This window comes from Mauremys mutica, chromosome 2, assembly GCF_020497125.1.
Source record: "Mauremys mutica isolate MM-2020 ecotype Southern chromosome 2, ASM2049712v1, whole genome shotgun sequence".
NCBI lineage: Eukaryota > Metazoa > Chordata > Testudines > Geoemydidae > Mauremys > Mauremys mutica.
In genome coordinates this window covers 65,702,296-65,725,236 of record NC_059073.1, presented here as the reverse complement: position 1 = coordinate 65,725,236, position 22,941 = coordinate 65,702,296, and the positions used below count along the sequence as shown (strand labels likewise).

General features: G+C 42.7%; 1 protein-coding gene across 1 annotated transcript; it reads right to left on the bottom strand.

Moving 5' to 3' along the window:
* Window positions 1-1,358: 1,358 nt before the first annotated feature.
* LOC123363174 (gamma-glutamyl hydrolase-like) lies at window positions 1,359-22,529 on the bottom strand. The gene is given in 10 exon segments (XM_045004062.1): window positions 1,359-4,209; window positions 6,227-6,364; window positions 7,854-7,944; window positions 8,033-8,139; window positions 8,879-9,017; window positions 11,136-11,220; window positions 16,248-16,298; window positions 19,490-19,604; window positions 22,006-22,249; window positions 22,251-22,529. Coding segments are annotated over 10 exon segments (1,371 nt in total). The 3' UTR covers window positions 1,359-4,087.
* Window positions 22,530-22,941: the final 412 nt, after the last annotated feature.

Here is a 22,941-nt window from a genome sequence, read left to right as displayed (position 1 = left end):
GTTGTTTCCGTTAGAAGGAGAAATTGATGGAATCCTGTTTATTTACAAATGCACAAAGTCGTCTTTCCCTGAAAACAATAGGTATCAAATATGAGGCAATTTCTTTGCTAACAGTTCCTAGCCTCTTTCCAGCTAGCACTCTGTCCAAAAAAGCTCTCTCTGACATTCTCTCAGCCACGTTACCAGTGCTTCTCTTGTTCTCTCCAGATCAGTATCAATCTGCCCATGCCCTTGCATAAATTCTGAAACACACTTTAACTGTACTTTAATAATGCAAATAGTGAAGTATTTAAAAGTGAGCTATTATATATATTCACTAAGTAATTAAGAACCAACCCTATAGATTGGAAGATTTATATTTTTTAAAATTACCTCTTTTCTTGAGCAGTTAGCCATTTCAAGGTCTTGCAGATTGTTTCCATTAGGAGGAGAAATTGATGATAGAATCTGGGATTTCTTAGATGAAATCCTGTTTTATTTACAAAGAATGTGCACAAAGTCTTGTTTCCGTGAACACAAGGAATCAAGTAACAGGAGTTGCTTTGCTCACAGTTCTAGTATCTTTCCAGTTAGCCCTCTCTTGGCTTTCTGTCAGGGCCAGCTTACCAGTGCTGCTCTTCTGGTCTCCTGGTTTTCTGCTGCCTCTGGCCGCTTCTGCCTCACAGACACACACAGCTCCACCAAAACAATACACAGGCCCTGTGCCTGCAATCCCCAGTCAAAAGCCCTCAGACCTCAAGAATCAGCTCCTGCTCCATCCTTGCCATGCTGATCTGTGATTTGGGTAGTCACTTTTATTGTTTCAACTATCACTAAACAAAGGAGCATTTAATTCCTCCTTCATTTAGCCTGAATGACAGGCAGCTATCATGCTTACCACCTTCAACAAGGTTTGTGACTGCCCATAAAGACACACTCTCTGGGAACCACACAAACTCCACCATAATTGTATTAATTTTTCAGTGCTGTGATTGATTATCAGAAACGAATTCTCTGCCCTGCTCTGGCAGAGAACTGCAAAGAGAGCAGAGATTGATGGAAGACCCCAACTTGAATTACCACAGGTGTGGGATAGTCCCCATCAGAAGGGCAGCCGGAATAGTCTGTACCACCCTCTTCTGCCCCTGTCATGGGTGAGCAAAAAGGAGTGGCTGGAAAGCGATGCATTCTGGCAATCCTCAGCTGTCAGATGGTGCCTGGGAACCGCAGCCAACTGGTGCAGGTTAGACCAGCCTCCAGACTGCTCTATTCTGTGACTGCATCAAGAAGGGCAGAGAGTCAAGCAGCCAGGACTTTACATATATACATATATATATTTTTAAATAGTCTGTGTACACCTCTTAAGGAAGATACAAAACTGCTTATGTAAACTTTATTTCAAGTATTAAAGGAAATCATTAATACAAGCAGTTCAATGAAGTGCTGCTTTATAAAGCAGAACAAAACAGCAAGGAAATAAACTTCCAAACTCATGAACAAATACAGTGATCTCACTCATATTACACACACCTCTACTCTTTGCATTTGCACACTTTGGCCCTGGTCACAACCAGTAAAGTTAACAGGAATTCCACTTGCAGATTGGTCTCCACTATATTAGGGCTAAATCATGCATTCCTTACATAGGCAAACTCTTCGGGTATGTCTACACTACAAACGCTATAGTGGCTACACCACTGTAGGAGAGACACTTACTACAGCAATGGAAGGGGCTTTTCTGTCACTGTAGTAAATCAACCCCCTCGAGAGGTGGTAGCTAGGTCCATGGAAGAATTCTTTCATGAACCTAGCTGAGTCTACAGTGCGGGTAAGGTCAACTTAAATAGATCTCACGGCATGTGAAATTTTTCACAGTCCTGAGCAATGAAGTAGGCCAACGTACGTTTTAGGTGTAGAAAAGCCCTACTAGGCAAAACTTCTGGGGATGTTTGCTTAAGAATTGCAGGATTTGGTCATTAGTTTAGCTGCTGTGCCTGTATGTATACACAGAGCCTGATTGTCTTCTCGGACTGGTGTAAGTAAAGTATCAGGAGTAACTGTTGAAAACACAGTTGTGCTAATGTCATTTCTCACACTGGTAAGCCAGGACTCAGGAGTCACTCTTTTGGAATCAAGACTATACTAATGCAAAACTGGGCTAAGAAGAGACTCAGGCTCATAGTATTCTATATAAGAGTCCAGGATTGTCACTCGGTCTGTATGTCACTCTGAAGCCTAGAATGTCTGTTGAGTCAATGTGAAGTGATGGAAACAGCTACAAACAGGGCTGAAAGTACTTTTTGTTTAGAATATCAACAGGTTGAATTATCACTGGGATTAGTGCTCCATTACCATCCAATTTTTAAGTTCTCAGCCACACGTCTTTACAAATTACACCCGTGTGATAGCATGGGCTTTCAGCTACTAGTAGATACAAAATACAACACAAAATTGTATTGTGCTGAATTGGGGTAGTCAAGCACTTACAGAAGAAATCTAAAATGTCCCAGGCTAATTAAGCTTTGCTCAGTTTGACTGTAATCGTAGCTAGAAATAGTGAAATACAAATGCTGAATTTTACAGCCAAAATGCACCATGCTTATGAGTGCACTGGTCTGGATTATTGACAGTAGTTACAGATCACAAATTTTTGCTTCATACAACATTAATGAATGCATTTCCAGTCCTTTCTGTTAAGGGCTAAAATGTAGCAGGCCTATCTGGTCATGAATAGTGAGTAGGGAGTCTGCCATCCTCTTGAATGCCCTGATAAATTCTGCACCTGTACTGCAGATGTGGTGCTGGAACTGCTGTGTGTTACTAACTTTCAATTCTGGAGACCTGAGGTTAAAAGGCTATTCCCACTGATTTCAGTGGGAGGTTTGGGCCTGTGGAAGAAAAGGGAAATGAAACTGATTGCCTCATCTTCCTCCCATTTTGATACATCACAAAACTACTGAACAAACTTTTCAATAATTGAGAAGAGCTACTTAAATTCAAGTAAAATGTGTTGCATGGCAAAGCAAAAGGAAAAAACCACAGTAAATGCAGTTGCCTAATAATTACAATCATTACATTGTATCAGCAGTAAAAGGCTTTGCTGACTGGATCCCTATTAGTAACATTTCTGAAAGGCATTACATCAAAATGTTTTTTAAAAGGAGATGAAAATCCTGTCCCAACTAAAGTCAGTGGCAAAACACCCCTTAATTTCAATAGGGCCAGGATTTCACAGATTTCACCAAAAGTCAAATTATACATTATATTATCATTAAAAACTCTAGGCAGTCCTATTTTTTCATAAAGCAAACTAACTCAAGGCCTATCCAAAATCTTTCCACTAACTTCAGTGTGCTTTGGAACAGATTCTTAAGGAATCAGTGAAACTGAATAAGGGAGCAGGAGGTGAATCAATGTTTTAACTGTGCGCTCCAAACCAACTTACTTTAACTGATGTGTGCAATGCCTAAATAATACTGCACCTTCACCATGTAAATCCTACAAGGTACAGATGATACTGCATATACTTCTTTATGTCCGTTTGCAATAATGTTTAACTATTATTTTGTCGTGTTTCTAAAAGACAAAATTTTCTCTGCCAAGAGTTTGGTTACATAAGCACACATCTGTCAAGCTCAAGATCAAAAGATTATTTCATCCTTTAATTGTATTGTAATCTGACCAAGAGAACAGAATTATGATAAGTCAAATCTTTTAACTACCCAGCTGTTATCACAGAGCCCACAATGTTTTGTAGAAGTAAACTCATTTCTTTCAAATATATGGCCAAAAGTATTGCTCAATTTTTTTAAATTAACCTGATTTGTTTCAAATTTATAAGTGCAATCAAGTTGCCGTCTCTGGAGGTAAAATATATTTCTCTGTAGCAGGTATTAAAATGAGATCCAGGCCCATTATAATGTAATTGAATGGAAATCTGTCAGATTAATGGGCCAATTCTAAAGAGGTAACATAGGATAAATCACTGCAAGGTAAGCTAAGCATTTTGTCTTTCTGCCACTTGCAATGCACAACATGAGTTTAATTATGAAACTTGCAACAAACAACTCTATTTACAGATCGCTATCTTGTATTATGGGATGGATGTTCAATCAAAAAAATAGACTTGCTCAAATGGAGAAAATATACCAGTAAAAACAGGGGTATAATTGTAAATCAATGCTTTGGTCTCTTCAACCTTATTAGGAAAATGGTGCAGGCTCTTCCGGGCTGTAAAACATTTTAAAAGAACAGATTACTTCACTGTCATCATCCATGATATTATCTTTTTGGTGAAATCACTTATTCTATAGAGGATTATAGTAAGCGGTACTGTAATAATTTAAATTTGTGAGGAATATTATGGACCTAGCTTTTCCAAAGATACTGATAATAGGGATACTTTATTATCATGGAAGAATATGTTAGTTTTTAAGAGCAATCGCTGCTGCCAAAAACTTGATTCTTGCAATACTGGAGACCCATGCAACACCAGAACTAATATATTGCAATACTAGCCTATCAGATATGAAAATGTTGGGAAAGATTGTATTTGCAAGGACAACAAAATCCTACCAATTCCATTTTTTGCATCTGGGACTAGGCATATGTTAAAATTAACATGAAGTTGTGATGGAGCAGGGGCTGTCTGTGTGGGGGTGGGGAGAGCCAGGAGAGATTTCAAGTGAGAGACAGGGAGTCAGCCTGTAACATGAGCTAGGCAGGGGGGAGGAGAGCTAGACAAAGGAAAAGAGCTGAGGGGAGAGGGGGAGGCAGTTTCGGTTTGGGACTTGGGGGAGAGAGTTCAGGGAATCCCAGGCTGGGAACCAAGCACCCTGAACCCCAGAAGGACTCGATTGAGGGGTCCTAGTCGTGCTGAAGCCTGTATTCCTGTTGTCCAATAAACCTTCTGTTTTACTGGCTGGCTGAGAGTCACTGTGAGTCCCAGGAAGAGGGGTGCAGGGCCGGACTCCCTCACACTCCGTGACAGAAGTCATAAGAAATATCATTGATGAAAAGTAAATTCTGTTTCAGCACACTGGACTGGCTGTTAAATACTCAAAAGATGCTGAGAATAAGTCTCCAATGGTCAGCAAATAATTTGTTTCTTTCCCTGAATTTTATTTTTATGGTCAGGAGGAAATAGGCACAATGGATTCTGATCTATGTAAAAAATGTTCAGGAGGCAGTGTTGGCCTATATAGTATTGTTGTCAATCTGGTCTGAGGACTCTTCCTGGGCTGCAGAAATTTTTTTAGCCAGCTGGAGTAATGGCTGTAGAGATATATTTGAGGATTAACTACTGTACCTTAAGTATCAGGGGGTAGCAATGTTAGTCTGTATCCAGAAAAACAACAAGGAGTCCGGTGGCACCTTAAAGACTAACAGATTTATTTGGGCATACATTTTCGTGGGTAAAAAAACCACTTCTTCAGATGCATGGAGTGAAAATTACAGATGCAGGCATTATAATAATATACTGCCTGCATCTGTAATTTTCACTCCATGCATCTGAAAAAGTGGGGTTTTTACCCACAAAAGCTTATGCCCAAGTAAATCTGATAGTCTTTAAGGTGCCACCAGATTCCTTGTTGTTACTGTACCTTAAGGGATTAACACAGAAGTGTTTGTGGTATGGCACAAGAGGCAGAGTAACACCGCTAGGCTGGACTGCCTGTTGCACTGCAAGAGGAAAGTGTATTGGTCTTTCTCTGAGCCTGGAGACAGTTTCCTACTTACTTTTGTCAATCGCTCTACTGTAATTACCCTGAATAAAACAAAACTCAGAAAGCTTCTGGAAATACCGGTAAAATCTTCCATTCATTATCTCATTCTACCTACTTTGCCCAAGGCAGAGTGAAACTGGGATGTGAATAAGAGTTTTAAGTTTACCTAGTGTGCAGCCTTAACAATTCTAAAGTTTCATCGGTTTTTAGTGTCTGCTCAAACGTTTATATCAAATTAAAAATCGACACACTCCTCCTGGCAAATTACTCTCTACTGAAAAGCGTTTGTATGCTTCCATCAGCATGCTTGGCTTTTGTTGTTTCTTTTGTTTAACCATTCTATTTACAATGTTCCTTCTTTAAATAAGCCTTTAAAGCTTGCGTAGTGTGTGCTCATAGATCGTAATTATAGTATTTCGACACTTTGAAAGGGGGACTTCTTTCCTCTCAAAGAATGTTCTTACTGTTTTCTCTCTCTGAAACTGAATTTTATTAGTATAAATGAAAAAATAACTATTTACCTTCATTCACTAAGAAGTCAGCTACGTAATATGCAACTTTCATAGCTGATGCGGAATGTGGTATTCCTGATGAGTTCTTCCATTCAAAAGGATTTTTCTCTGGATGCCACTGGACACCATAAATTGGGTATTTATGTGCTGTATAAACAAATTTTCCATCAATGCATGTAACATTTAGGCCTTCACTTAAATTGTGGCATGCACAATTTTATTACAATGAATACATTACTAGAGTTCTCACTATATCTCACATATAATTTGTGACTTCTATAATGGGACCAAAAAGCCCTAAGCAGCTTGTAAAATGTATTCCTACCTAAAACTTCACATGCAAGATTTCAGCCCAAAAACAATAATGTTTACATTTAAAAAAGAGTTTGGTCAATTATACATTATAAGAAATTAAAAGTTATAGCGAGATGCTAAATGAAAAAGGGTTTAATTCTGTGCAAACAAATTTCTGCAGGTCACTGTTCCACCATTGTAATCTGATTGCTTTAGCTGCAATATTTACAAAAAATGAAAGAAATTGTTTCATTATAAAAAATAACAGTGCTAGAAGTGTTGTTAATTGCAGTTACTATCTACCTTTAGTACTACACAATACACTGTACATACACCATACATTTCACTTACTGTATAGCTTCTAGCAGAAAAATGACAAAATTCTTTCTCTAGCATACTCTAATGCAGTGGTGGGCAACTTGCGGCCCACGGGCGGCTAGTCAGGGGAATCCACTGGTAGGCCGCGAGACAGGTGGTTTTTTTTTTTTTTTACACTGATCGTCTGCGGGCACGGCCACCTGCAGCTCCCAGTGAACATGGTTCACCGTTCCCAGGCTGCTGCTTCCTGCAGTTCCCATTGGCCGGAAACAGCGAAACGTGGCCACTAGGAGCTGTGGGCGGCTGTGCCCGTGGATGGTCAATGTAGAAGAGCTGTCTTGCGGCCTACCAGCGGATTACCCTGATGGGCAGCATGCAGCCCCTGGGCTGCAGGTTGCCTGCTACTGCTCTAATGAATCAGAACAGATGTTTCTGGAGTTAAATATGCCAGGTAAAGGCACAGGCCATGCAGGAGTCTTTTGGAAGACAGCAATTACCAGAACTGTAGCCAAAGGAATGGGGGATACTGCTGGCACCTCACTAGCATGAATGGCTCTCCCTGTACTACAACCATGGATAAGACAGCAACATGGAGAGGCAGTATCTGTAGACAGCCAGCAGTGGAAGTGCAGACCAGACATGTTGCACCGAGGAGGGGTTTAAGCTACAGAAACTGGAGTGGTGTTTCCACATCTTGTCCCACAGATCTGAAAATATTTCATTTGGTAAAGTGTGCTAACATATCTAGGTGTGGAGCAGTGGGGTGAAAGAGAGAACAATCATACTCTGAAACGTGCATATCTGAAGTAAAGTGCAGAGGTGTAAGTTATCTTCAGACAGAACATATTCCAATCAACCACAAGGCAGGCAGTGCTGACATTAACTCCTTATCCTAATATTAAAATTAGTAACACCACCATGCTCAATATCTTCCACACAAAAAACAAACAAACCCTCCCCCTGACCACCACCAAAAACAACCCCACAAAAACTATCACAGTTTACATGTTACACTGATCACTACCTTCCATTGTTGATATAAACTCCACGTCTGCATGGGTGCTAGTTGTCAGAACCTTATAGAAATTGCGTAGCTTCGCATTCTGTGTGAAATTCTGCATTAAAAAGTGGCAAAAAAATGTTTTATTTTTAGATTGAACAGAGTAAACTCATTTTGGTTCACTCAATCAAATGATCAAATACCTGCACGGAGAGGCTCCAGTGATGAAAGTTTGCTGTCAAAGACTCAGTGGCAAGTTTTTGCAACAAGTCATCTGGAAAATTCTTGAACATCCTGCTGTCTTTTGCAGCTTGTACAAAAAAGACAAAGGAATATTCTCACTACCAGGCTGCCAAAGGAACATCATTATTAGGGTGGGGATAAATGCTGCAGCCCTGACCTGTGAGGGCCCAATTCTGCCTCCTTTGCTCACACTCATTAGAGTGGTAATGTTCTACCATTAATTTCAATGGTGTGGTGAGGTTCTACTCTGTGTAGTTACGAATGGCAGAATTTTTCGAAATAAGGCAAGGCAACAGGATTTAGTCCATTGATTAATTACTGAAATCAGTGGAAGAAATCCTGCTTATTGCTGCTAGAGAAAAAAAACATAAAGAGCATCATTCAGAGCCAGCTTCTGCCACACTTATGCTGGGTTGAATCTCATTTTGCAAGTAGTCCCACTGATTTCAATACTACATATTATAGTATATAAGGATCCAGATTTTTCATTCAGCTCATTTCAGAGTTATGGGGCTGGATCAAAATTATGGATCTAGGACCAAACTTTCCCAAAGTTCATAGCTTTTCAGATCCATAATTTTGGTCAGGCCTCTCTCCATTTGCTCATGACCTGCAAATAGCTTGCTCTCAACCCTCTAATTTTTCAGTCATAGAATTTTATTGGCGTTCTTAAAGAAGTAACAATATCAATATTATAAAAACATTAGTCGCCTATTTCAAATCAACTACTGTAAATATTGGTTTATTACAAGAAAAAAGATTCTTGTGAATCCAAATAACATTAGCAGTGTAACAGGATTGTTCACCTGTAGTAAAGTTCAATGGGAGTGCAAAACCCTCAGTATTAGTCCAAGTCAGTAAAATCTCCCCACTGGTGAGGTATGTCAGCTCTTCATATCCCAGACATGTTCCCCATACAGGAAAATAGTCTCCTTTATCATTAGCCTTTAAAATAAGAAACAAAAGATGAAGAAATGGGTCAACACATACAGTAATTTATGTAAAAGTTAACAAATTGTAAATCCCTTTTACTTCTATAGGATTTTTTCTGCAACATCTAGTGCTTTTATGTGCTTGACGTTTGCATAGCCAGCAATTTTATGCCCCGGGTTCCTGGAGGAGAAATTTGGACTTCAAACAACATAAAATAGAAAGTGGCAGTGTTATCTTAAAAACAATTAAACCGATGTGAAACGTGAGCTAAGGGCAAAACAGGGAAGGAAAGAAGGAGAGAAGCGCTAAGCAAAAGCAGAATGAAACCTTCAACTTAAAGAAGCACATAAAGCTCCAAATAGAGAGGATCTGGACAGCAAGCAGGTGGCATTTCTACACCGTAAGCATGGTTTAAAAGCTCTGTTGCCCCAGAACATTCTCTTTTTGTGATGGCTCAGTGCATTTCCTTAATTTCTTTCTAAAACAAATTCATTTCCGGGTTGTGACCCAACTTGAGAAGTTATTACTCAAAAGCTATTTGTCTGGAAAGAGCTAAGCAACTGAAACTTGGGGCTTAGAGAGAAAGTGCCACCTCTACCTTAACTGTAGCCCTGATACTGTGACTGTAAAAACCCACAGATATTTACTCCTAGAGTAAACAACTGATACATAAAATATCTTTACAAAGAAGCCCCAAAAGCATTACAGTATCTTTCTAGCCATCTGCCATGTAAGTGCTAGATATGCTAGGCTTGCTACTCCTCTCACTTACTCTGATGCAAATGAGGAGTAACTAATGTCAAAGGAGTTACATCTGTTTAAGTGAAATTATAATCAAGCCCTTAATATAGACTCCCCTTACTTTTGCTGTGCCTAAAAATGCAGCCTAGAGACTAACCACATATTTAACAGCATTAAAGTCTGTAATTTATTTTTTTTATAAATTTATAAACTGAGAAAAAAATCTTGGATGAAATTCTTGCCTCATTTAAGTCAATGGCAAAACTCCTATTGACTTCAATGGGTCTAGGATTTCACCCCGGTATGTACATGTAATTTAAAAACACAGTCACACCAAGTAACCTCTTATCTTGAATTTGATGAGGCAAAGTGGGAAAAGACACTGATGTGAATTTAAAAGAATAGCAGAAATTCCAATCATCTTCATAAATACAAACATCACCTTGACTTTTACAATTCACACTGCACTTATACAGTGTATCAGTATTTTATAGTACTAATTAAGTCTCAAAGGCTGCAGTTCAGAGCACACAATTTCAGGAGTAAAATAGAGAAAAGCATGCAGGAAGGGACATCTATAAAGAACTGGAAATTACTTTCTAAAATTTCAATTATCTTGATTACATACAGCAAGTCTAATAAGATTTTTCCTCAAACTCTGTATATGAAGTGATGACAAGCAATTTACTGAGTTGCTGTGAAATGTTTGTGCAATTTCATCATATTGTTTGGTGTAATGGTGCCCCCACCAGACATTGTGGCCCCAATCCTCCACACTTACTTATATGCTTAACTTATATGCATTATGCGTAGTTTCATTGAGGTAAATGGGACTACTTATACTGCATAAAGGTAAGCGAGTCTTTCCAAATATTAGTGTCTATGATAACGAGATGGCAATGCCCATGAACAAAGATGGGTGCTCAACTTGAAACACTTTAAAGGGGCCTGATTTTCAGAAAGGGCTAAGCACTCACCCAGACTCCTGAAAATCTTGGCCTCAGTTAGTATTGAGCACAACATAGGAGCACCACTTCTGCTTCTTAAAAAAAAAAATACACTAGATACCAAGAAAGGTTGTGTAAGTGTTGGCAATAAGAGTGACTAAGCTAAATTTTACAAATAAAGAAATTAATAGTTGACTTCACTTAAATTATTTGGTGATAGGTCTTAAAGTTCAGGTTCTAATTTTCTGAAGTTTAGAGGTGTTCAGTTCAGACCTACATCTAAAGCTATTAGATGATTCGTTACACACACATACCAACACTCAGTTGCTTATTAACAGGCTTACAGGAATATACTGCTCTCTAGTTACCGATGTCCAAATATAAGCCTCCCATGATTTTGGTCCCTGAACACTGACAATAACCAGAACACTTTTTCCTTTACCGTTAGTGCCTTGTTGTAAAATATCCTAGCAATCCGCGAATATTCTGAGGTCTTAAGATCAACACCACCTCCTGGGAAAAGTACCCTGAAAAACAACCAAGTATTATTACATGTAAATAACTACAGGTCTAGGCATAATATAATGCATAAACCTGGACAGGGCTGATAAGAACCCTGAGGCCTAAATTCACTGGAGGCAAACACCAAACCATATGATCACAATGTCTATGTGCTACAGTAAATTCCAACACTTCAAAAAAAAAGGGGGGGGGCCTGCTGATAATAATTAAAGATAATATTTTCAGAGTGAGAAGAACCTGAAGCTAAAACATACAAGCCTTACAAGATAAAAGGCCACATATAGCATTCAGATCTGAAGCTTCCATATTATGATTCAATGGATGAAGTTACTTTCTTTTACTGATTTTATTTATTATTTATATAGAGATTCAGAGTCTCACAGCCCTTAGCAGAGGGCAGCGAGACAGGGTACGGCCCACCCTTATTCACTTGTGCAGCCCTCCTAAAATTGCAGCTCTGATCACAGATGGGTGGGGATGAAAGGTAAGCAGCAGCTACTTGACCACTACTCCCATTTGCAAGTATCTGGGCCCTGGTCTACACTGGGGGAGGATCGATCTAAGTTACGCAACTTCAGCTAAGTGAATAACTTGGCTAAAGTCGACGTACTTAGATCAACTTACTGTGGTGTCTTCACCACGGTGAGTGGACTGCTGGCGCTCCCCCGTCGACTCTGCCTGTGCCTCTCGCTGAGCTGGGGTACATGAGTCAACAGGAGAGCGCTCAGGGGTTGATTTATCGCATCTAGACTAGACACGATAAATTGATCCCTGCTGGATTGATTGCTGCCCGTTGATCTGGCGGGTAGGGTAGACATACCCTGGGTGGCAAGAGGATAAAGAGTGGAAAAAGACTTGACTCTGCCCTCTCCAATAGCCAGTCAGATATGCCCATTTACACAGGACAGAAGATGAATTTACAGTAGAACCTCAGAATTACAAACACCAGAGTTACAAACTGATAGGTCAACCACACACCTCATTTGGAACTGGACGTACACAATTAGATAGTAGCAAAGATAACAACAATAATAAAAAAGCAAATATGGTACAGTACTGTGTTAAACATAAACTACTAAAAATATAAAAGGAAAGTTTAAAGAAGAGATTTGACAAGGTAAAGAAACTTTCTGTGCTTGTTTCATTTAAATTAAGATGGTTAAAAGCAGCATTTTTCTTCTACATAATAAAGCTTTAAAGCATTTTTCTTCTACATATTAAGTCAGTGTTCAGTTGTAAACTTTTGAAAGAACAACCATAGCATTTTGTTGAGAGTTACAATCTCCATTCCTGAGGCGTTTTTAACTCTATGGTTCTACTGCACCATCTAGCCCAAAATGCAAGTGTGTTTGGCATTCTACAGAACATAAAGACATTGTCCTTGTCACAAACAATCTGCAATCTAAGGACCTAGCACTGTCACCTTTACTCACGTTGAGTCACATCTTACTCCATGAGAAATCCCATGGAAACTATTCATGGAGTAAAGAATAATTCAACCTGAGTTAGGGTGGCAGAATCAGGCCCTCAGTTGACACTGTATCATAAGGGGTGAGTTGAGTGGAGCAAGGAACATGGGAGAAAAATTTTCAAGGAGGAAGTGGGGGAGAAAGACAAGAAGAAGGGTAGAGGAACCATGGAGAGGGCTGGAAGAGGAGACAGAGCAGTAAGGAGGGGAACAATGAGCAGGCAAGCTGCAAGGACTGTGAAATAACTTTGGCAAAATGAAGGCCGTCACTGAAAGGAGATTCACTGTTCTCATGTTGTCAGTAAGTGGGCTCCTGGCTTCCATTCAAATACTGCTTCATCAGCCTGCACACAGGCAGAAAGGGGTGCCAAAATAAGTAGGGCTGTCAAGCAATTAAAAAAATTAATCACAATTAATCACGATTTAAAATATTAACTGCAATTAATCACGCAATTGCCCATGCTGTTAAACAATAATAGAATACCATTTATTTAAATATTTTTGGATGTTTTCTACATTTTCAAATATATTGATTTAAATTATAACACAGAATACAAAGTGTACAGTGCTCACTTTATATTTATTTTTATTACAAATATTTGCACTATAAAAAAAACAAAAAAAATTGTATTCTTCAATTCACCTCATAAGAACTGTAGTGCAATCACTTTATCATGACAGTTGAACTTACAAACGTAAAATTATGCACAAAAAACTGCATTCAAAAATAAAGCAATGTAAAGCTTTAGACCCTACAAGTCCAATCAGTCCCTACTTCTTGTTCAGCCAGTCACTCAGACAAACAAATTTAAATTTGCAGACGATAACACTGCCCACTTCTTGTTTACAATGTCACCTGAAAGTGAGAACAGGCGTTCGCATGGCACTGTTGTAGCCGGTATCACAAGATATTTACATGCCAGATGCGCTAAAGCTTCATATGTTACTCCTGAGGGCATTCTGCGACAAAAAAATTTTTAAAATTCTGTACACGGTATTTTAAAATTCTGCAAGTTTTGTCTGTAAATAAATGAAGTGGGGAACACAGGCTAATGGCTGTATGATGGTGGGGATCACCCTGCAGCTTCTTCACCCCTCACCTCCGGGACATGGACTCAGTGGCGAGGCTGCACCCAACCCTGACACTGCACAAGGCCTAGGCCTGTCCCAGAAACACTCTGGGGCCCTGCCGCCCTGCACCAGGTTTGGGGCAGGCAGGCTCAACCAGGCAGGATCCAAGTGTGAAGGGGCTCACTGTGGGGGGACCAGGTGTGGGGTGAGAGGATTCTGTGTGAGACTATCTAGGTCAGGCAGCTCAGTGGGGGTCTAGGTGTGGGGGATCTGGATGCACAGAGGCTCACTGAGGGGGTTCTAGGTGCAGGGGCAATGGGACTCTGCAGGGGCTTCCAAGTGAGAGTGGTTGGGGCTCAGTGGAGAGGTCTCAGTATGGGGGTCTCAGCAGGGTGTCTGGGTGCTGGGCGAGTGGTGCTTGGTGGGGTGGGGGTCTGGGTGCAGCTAGTTGGGAGTCAGTGGCATGGGGACCTGGATGTGGAGGCTCAGGGGAGTGGGGGTTTAAGTGCAGGGAGCTCAGTGGAGGGTAGTCTGGGTGCAGGGAGGCTCCAGATGCAGGGGTTGAGGTTCACTGGGGTGGGGTTCAGGTATGGAGGGCTAGGGGGGTTCTGGGTGTATGGGGTGAGGCTTGGTGTGGGTGTCTGGGTATGGGAGGTCCAGATGAACTGGGGTTGGGCCCTTGGGGGAGCAGCTCCCCGTACAGTGACCCCTCCTCCGCAGCTGTAGAGTGATGGGGGGCAGGAAGCAGGGGAGGATGCTGCATCTGGGGGAGGCTTCTGGGGGTGGGTCGGACACAGCCCCAGCCATTCCTAGCAGGGGAAGGGGAAGTCCTGTCCTCTCCTGCCTCCAGCCCAGCCAGGATTAACAGCTGATGCCAGCTCAGGGTAGGAGACACTGGCTTGGGTGTCCCCAGCCCTGCAGTGATTTACCTCTCTGACGGCTACCTGAAACAATGAACCTGCGTGGCTAGGGACTGGTGCATGACTCCAATGCAGATTCCCTTTGCTTCCCTGTCAGAAAGTCATTTTTCTGGGGGGAAGCAAAGAAATCTGCAAGGAACATGAATTCTGTGCATGCGCAGTAGCGCAGAATTTCCCTATGAGTAATATGTCCCTTCGTCTTCAGCCACCATTCTAGAGGACATACGTCCATGCTGATGACAGGTTTTGCTTGATAATGATCCAAAGCAATGCAGATCGACACATGTTCATTTTCATCATCTCAGTTAGATGCCACAAGCAGAAGGTTGATTTTCTTTTTTGGTGGTTTGGGTTCTATAGTTTCCCTCATCAGAGTGTTGCTCTTTTAAGACTTCTGAAAGCATGCTCCACCCCTCATCCCTCTCAGCTTTCGGAAGGCACCTGAGATTCTTAAACCTTGGGTTGAGTGCCCTAGCTATCTTTAGAAATTTCACATTGGTACCTTCTTTGCATTTAGTCAAATTTGCAGTGAAAGTGTTCTTAAAACGAACAACATCATTCGAGACTGCTATAGCATGAAATATATGGCAGAATGCAAGTAGAACACAGAGCAGGAGACATACAATTCTCCCCCAAGGAATTAACTAACACTTTTTCTTTTCTTTTTTTCTAAACAAGCGTCATCCGCATGGAAGCATGTCCTCTGAAACGGTTGCCGAAGCATGAAGGGACATATCTTTAGCGCATCTGGCACATAAATATCTTGCAATGCCGACTACAACAGTGCCATGCGAATGCCTGTTCTTTCAGGTGACGCTGTAATTAAGAAGTGGGCAGCATTATCTCCCGTACACATAAACAAATTTGTTTCTTTTAGCGATTGGCTGAACAAGAAGTAGGACTAAGTGGACTTGTAGGCTCTGAAGTTTTACATTGTTTTGAGTGAAGTTATGCAACAACAACAACAAAAATCTACATTTGTAAGCTGTCAAGTATCAGAGGGGTAGCCGTGTTAGTCTGGATCTGTAAAAGCAGCAAAGAGTCTTGTGGCACCTTATAGACTAACAGACGTTTAGGAGCATGAGCTTTCGTGGGTGAATACCCACTTCGTCGGATGCATGAACTCGTCGGATGCATTTGTAAACTGAACTCTCATGATAAAGAGATTGCACCACAGTACTTGTATGCAATTAACTGAAAAATACTATTTCTTTTAGCATTTTTACAGTGCAAGTATTTGTGATAAAAATAATATAAAGTGAGCACTATACACTTTGTATTCTGTGTTGTCATTGAAATCAATATTTTGAAAATGCAGAAAAACATCCAAAATATATAACAGAATACCAACTGAAATTTGTTGTTTAACAGTGCAATTAAAACTAATTAATCGTGATTAATTTTTTTAATTAACACCTGCAAGAAAGAAGATTACACTTGCATTCCCTACTTAGGGAAATGAAGTATCTTAGTCTGGAATCACCAAAGGCAAAACCAAGAACTTAACAGTAAAACAACAGTGGCTTTGATAACATCTGTTCATTTCAACAGAAAACTGATACTCAAAGCTTACCCATTAATAGACTGGAAAATCTTATCATACTCTTCTTCTGAACGATTTAGTCTGAAATCCCAACAAAGACAGTTACAGGTATGTCTGAAACGTCATCACATTTTACTATTAAAATACCAAGATACTTAATACAAACCATCTGCAATGGGCATGGAAAGTGTATAAAAAGCATGTATGAAAACTAAGGAAGAGAGTAGTTCTAGGTCACTAAAGGCCAAAATCTGCCCCCACCCCCACTCCGCCTCCCACTGCTACGAATGGTACCTTACTCTTCTGGAAGTCTATGAAGAGTGTACAACTACAAAATATGGAATAACTGGCTAGGTGGTAGCAGTGTAAAAAGGAGCTCGGGGTTACAGTGGACCAGAAATTGAATATTAGGCAACAATGTGATGCAGCTACAAAAAGCTAATATTCTGATATGTATTAACAGGAGTGTCATATGTAAGTCACAGGAGGTAATTGTCCTGCTCTACTCGGTGCTGGTGAGACCTCAGCTGGAGTACTGGGTCCAGTTCTGGGTGCCACACTTTTGGAGAAATATAGACAAATTGGAGAGTCCAAAGGAGAGCAACAAAAGAAGATTTAGAAAACCTGACCTATGAGGTTAGAAAACCTGTGTATGTCTACTATTGAGAAAAGAAGACTGAGTGGGGCGACCTAAAATCAGTTTTCAAATATGCTAATGGCTGTTATAAAGAGGATGATGATCAATTGTTCTCCATGGCCACTGAAGGTAGAACAAGCAAGCAAGCAAGATTTAGGTTAGATATTAGGAAAAACTTTCTAACTATAAGGATAGTTAAATGCTGAAATATGCTTTCAGTGGAGGTTGTGGAATCCCCATAATTACAGGTTTTAAGAGCAGGTTGGATAAACACCTGTCAGGAATGGTCTAGGTTTACCTAGTCCTGCCTCCGTGGGAGCGGGGACTAGATGACCTCTTGAGGTCCCTTTCAGCCTTAAATTTCTATGAATGGACACTTACTCTTCAGGGAGTCAGACTGGGCCAGTTCATACCCCCTAGAGCAGGGGTGGAGAACCTCCAGCCCGTGGGCCACATTCAGCCCGCTGCTTCATTTCATCTGGCCCACAACTAGTCTCCACGCCAAGGGCCGGAAGCCCCGAGCCTTGGCAGCCCCCCGCGGGGCTGGCGCTGCTCACCCTCTGCAGGGGGAGGGTTGCCAGGCTATTAAATGTCCAGTCACCTCCACACAGCTCCCAGAAGCGACCAACATGTCTCTGCTTCCACTAGGAGCAGGGGCGATCGGGGAAACACTGCGCGCTGCACCTGCCCCAGCACCATCTCCGCAGCTCCCATTGGGTGGGAACCACAGCCAATGGGAACCGCGGGGGCAGGACCTGTGAGCGCAGGCAGTGTGTACCGCGCAGAGCCCCCTGGCCCCTCCGCCTAGGGGACGGACATGGTGGCTGCTTCTGAGAGCAGCGCAGAGCCAGGGCAGGCAAGGAGCCTGCTTTAGCCCCACTGCACCGCCAATCAAGAGTCACCTAAGGTAAGCGCTGCCTGGCAGGAGTCCGCACCCTGAACTCTCTGCCCCAGGTCGGAATCCCCTCCTGCACCCTAATTCCCTCCCAGAACCCACACCCCACACTCCCTCCTGCACCCCAACCTCCTGCCTCAGCCCTGAGCCTCCTCCCACACCCTAACTACCTCCAAGAGCCCCCACCCACACCCCACACCCTGCCCCAGCCCTGAGCCCACTCCTGCACTCCAAAGCCCTTGGCCCTGGCCCAGAGCCCTCTCAAACACCCCAAACCTCTCATCCCCAGCCCCACCCCAGAGCCCACACCCCCAGTCGGAGCCCTCACCCCCTCCCACACCCCTGCCCCAGCCCAAAGCCTGCTCCCACACCGTGAATCCCTTTTTTCTGGCCCCACCCCAGAGCCTAGGGAAAGCTCTGAGCCTCCGCCCCATCCACCCCCACTCCCACAGGGCTGTGCCTGGCCCGTGACTGATTTTTATTGTGTATCAGTGGCCCAACAGAAAAAAAGGTTCCCCACCCCTACCCTACAGCCATGCATGGGTGTGACTGTCTTCACGCAGACCTCACCCTTTTCACAAAGAAGTGGGGGTTCCACCAACTTCTTAATCCTGTCTCTACACCTGCCAGCCTCAAAGAATTTAAAAAAAAAGACAATACAGTCTGCATGGTCCCTCACATCAATCCATAAGGCTTTGGGAACAACCTCTGCTGGTGTGTCTCCTTTGGAGCCATGGTGCCAGAGCTGGCGCAGGGGCATAGGGCAGCCATGTGAGTATATGATTAACAGTGATTTATAAACATGAGAGCTTATTCCAGTCTCACACAGGTTTTATAGTTCACAGACTTAAGAGTAGTTACTCCTGATTTACACATGTATTAGCAAGGTCAGAATTGCCCCACTTGTTAAACACACACACTGACTATCACCTGCCACATTCACAGCCCTAGCTTTCTCAATTTGGCCCATCCACCTTTTTAGCTAAGAGCCAGTGTCTGTGGACAAGGAGCACATTTTGCCTCAGGTTCTCAGATCAAAGTCCCACGGAGATTCAGAAAGCTGGGGAAGACCAATGGGATCATCAAAACATTGGCTATGAAGAGTGATTTCATGCAGGTTTGACATTTGGTTGTGATCATGTTTTGCATCAGCATCTAATTACTATTTTAATTCCTACTAATATTGTATTTGCTGTTATAGTTTTACCTTTTACCGTTGGCCACAAAGTGTTCTTTCTGGCATCAGCCTATTGCCTGCATAAGCCAGAATGTTACTTTGATCCAGAACCTAGAATAGTTGAAAAACATAGAGCTCTTTGTGGTAGTAGTTAGTGAGCCAGAGTATGAGAGGAATCAGATCTGGACACTTCAAGCACTAGTGGCAGTCTCCCTCCATTTCCTAAGTCCTAGCATTATTTATGTACACATGGCAATATATGGCCCTGAAAGCAATAGCATGTATTTGGAAACTTCACAGACCACAGCTAGCAACTGGTACATATGTTAAGTCTGAAGATGAAGAAACACTTTTAATACACTGCATTGACAGGCACCAGCTTGCTGTGAGTCTAGCCTCCATTCCTAGAGACCTTGCAAAGTGCTGTGCACCTTCTTTAGTCTGTGAGGAACTAAAAGTACAAAGTGAGTCAGCACTTACACATTAAGCACTTCAAGGTTAGGTACTTATGTAGTACAAAAAGCCTGGAATTACCACCCACCTGTAACTATATGGGAACCTACCTTATTGGCACAACTCGTGCACCAGCAGATTCCAGGAACTTCACATATGAAGCAGCAATGTAGGAACGTCCATATCCATGGAAATTTGTAAAGTCACATTCCTGTGCCAATATCCCTACAGTGTCCAGAAAACAGAGAGAATTGCTGCTATACAAATTAGTTATAGTCCAGAAGAAGGCAAATTAAATTAAAACTCTCATTCCTTTCACTAACTGATTTGATTCATACACTACATTGAGTAGTATTGTACTTAATGATTTACCAAGAACTATGAGAAAATTGGAATAATAAGCAAACAAGCTTGCTTAGTAATGGGATATCAAATAAAACCATTTTAACAGTTTGACTTTAAATTCCCTGCCTTGTTTGATTAGTTTCATAACTTTTTATAAATATATTTTCTATATTTAATTTGTTTAGAGCATAACTAAAGTATCTTTAGTTATCAGGGCACTTTAAAGATAAGGTCCCTGCTCCAAAGAGTTTAAAATCAAATTCCAGACTCTGCAGCCTAATCCCTGTAGTTGGACCAATGGGCACACACAGAGTCCCATAGAATCAAGAGGATTCCATAAGAGGTCAGTCTCATCCACACAGATTGGATTGCAATATTGGGACATAAGTTATGTATACAGGCAAGTCGCCTCTTAGACACATTTACCATGCGCGAATTCAGCTTTGCGCGGTCAGCAAAAACAGGGGAAAACAAGAAAAATAACAATATAAAAACTGCATCTGTAGTGCGGGCAATTCTGCCCGCCATTCAACTCAATGAGTGTTTCACTATACGCGGTTTTCGCTTTACGCGCTAACCGTGGAACGGAACCCCCGCCTAACATGAGACTTGCCTATATCAGAGTTGAGATGACAGGCAACATAGGCTATTTACTGTACATCTAATGAATCTGTTGCAGGCTATTTTGTGGTGGCAGGCAGTGTTTTAGAATTTTCCATTTTCACAGGTTATTTCTATTTTCAAAAACAAAAATACCTGAGATACTAAAACCCATATCTTAAACATTAACCATACAAAAACCTACAATAAAGTCCATTTGTAATTCTAGAACTCATAACATTTTAGGCCCTAATCCTTCAAAAACACTTACTCTTGTACTTAACTTTAAGCATGTGAGTAGTCCCATTAAAATCACGATTTATGTGCTTCAAGTTAAGCACCTGTATGTCTGCAGGATTGGGTCTTGCCTTAGACAATACCTTTTCATGAGGATTTACACAAAGATACTTGGACATTTTCTAAATATCCATTATGCAGCACATAGCCAGACCAGAACACTGCATTAGAACATTTTCTAGACTATTGTGCAATTGTGCCACATGACTTACTGTATCACAGCTTCTGGAAACAGTGAAAGTGAAAAAAATAATTTTGCTGACTAACTGCTCACCATTTACTTCACACATGGAAAGCAAAGCCAGCTGAGCTATCGATAGCTCGACCTGGTAATAAACAAACCGGCTCTGGAAAAGGAAACTTTAAAAACAAAAACAAAATCAACACCTGTTCTTACTTCAAAAGGGAGCAGAGGGGCTTTTCTGAAAAAGTTATGAGGGCAGGTGGGGGGAGGGGAATCCTGAGTGTCTCTGTGCCTCAGTTCCCCATCTGTAAGATGGAGATAACTGTACTTCCTTAGCTCTCGGGTGTTCTGAAGATAAATACTCTGGTAGAGCTAGTCTACACTAGAAGCGCTACATCAGTGCAGCTGCACATCTGGTGAAGATGCTCTATGCCGAACGGAGAGCTCTCTCTCTCATCAGCATAATTACTCCACCTCCATGCAGGGCCTTGGAAGGTATGTTGTCAGGCAAGCCTCTCCTGCTGACATACCACTGGTGTGGACAGTGCTGAGGTCGTAACTGACGCCGCTCAGGGAGGTGGCTTTTTCACATTCCTGAGTGAGGTAAGTTATATTGACTTAAGCGACAGTGTAGACCTACCCTAAAACAGTGTTTCTCAATGACAGGTCTGGCGCTGGTCCCAGAGATCTCCCTGATAGTTTAGGAAGGCAGCAAGCCAGCCCCTGATATCAAAAAGGTTGAGAAACACTGCTCTAAAAGATGAGGTGCTCAGATCCTACAGCAGAGGGAGTATATAAACGCACTGGATAGATACAGGTGAACAGTCTTACACCTGATGACTCAGTGCAGGCTATACTGTTATTACTGAGACTGACAGCATCCTAACAGGTGAGACGGGTAGGCAGTGAGAAGATGGCCCCTTCTTGACACAATGAAGCTTTGCACTCAGGATGTCAACACCGCCCTCCCCACAGAGGTGTCGGAGCGGGGAGGGGGGAGTTTTGGAGGAAAGAGAAGGTATTTTTACCTTATTTTAATGCGTTCCCTCAACTGACCCTCTCCTGTTAACATCTGCCTTAGCTAACCACCCTCTGCTCCCTCCTCTCGCCTACTGGCTACAAAGGCGTGTGTTGCTCTCCCTCGCTGCGTGCAGGGGCACCCCTCTCCCGCACGGGGCCCGCCGCGCCCTCGCTCCTTACCAAGGATGGGTCTCTCGTTGCTGCCCCCCTGGCGGCTCCGCGACAACACGTAGGCCAGAGCATTGGCGCAGAGGAGCAGCAGCAGGAGGACGCAGAGTCCCGGCGGGGAGCGGGGCCCGGAGTAGCGCAGCATGGCTCCCTCGCCGCCCAGCCCCGCACTGGCTCTGCGGCTGTACGGCGCAGCAGTGCCCCGAGCGTACCGCCCTCGCTGCGGGGCGGGCACCGCCTTCCCCGGGCTGCGGGCTGCACCCTGGGAAACGTAGTTCCGCTGCGGGGCTCCGCGGGAAGGGGCAACGTGGCCTCCCCCGTGTGCCCGAACCCACGGGGCCAGGCAAGCGGAGCCCCGGGGCAAGCTGGGCAGGCCCAGCGGGTGGTGAGATGAGCTGGAGCCAGGGGAAGAGCCCGTGTAAACAGGAGAGCAGAGAGCTTGAGCTGTACCAGTGCCTGGGCCACTCCACCCCCTTCCTGCTGGCTGGCGCCTCCCAGGTGTGCTGCGACCACGGACTGTCCTGCGGCAGGGGCATCGCTGGCTCACTCCGTTACCCTGCGAGGACAAGCGGGCAATAGTCATTGTGTCAAAGGCTCCCTCACTTTCTGCACACACAACTCTTTGGCCCACTTTTGTACTGTATTGTTTTCTGGCTCTTTCCTAGTGTATTGTTGTTGCAGATCTGTGGGGAAGGGGTTTGCACGATCATCGGGGAATACAGCTCTAAGGCAGGGGTTCTCAAACTGGGAGTACGGACCCCCCTGGGGGGTCACAAGCGTCTTACATGGGGAATGATGAACTATCAGCCTCCACTCCAAATCCCACTTTGCCTCCAGCATTTATAATGGTTTAAAATATATAAAAAGTGTTTTTAACTTATAAGAAGGGGTCGCACTCAGAGGCTTTCTATGTGAAAGGGGTCACCAGTACAAAAGTTTGAGAACCAC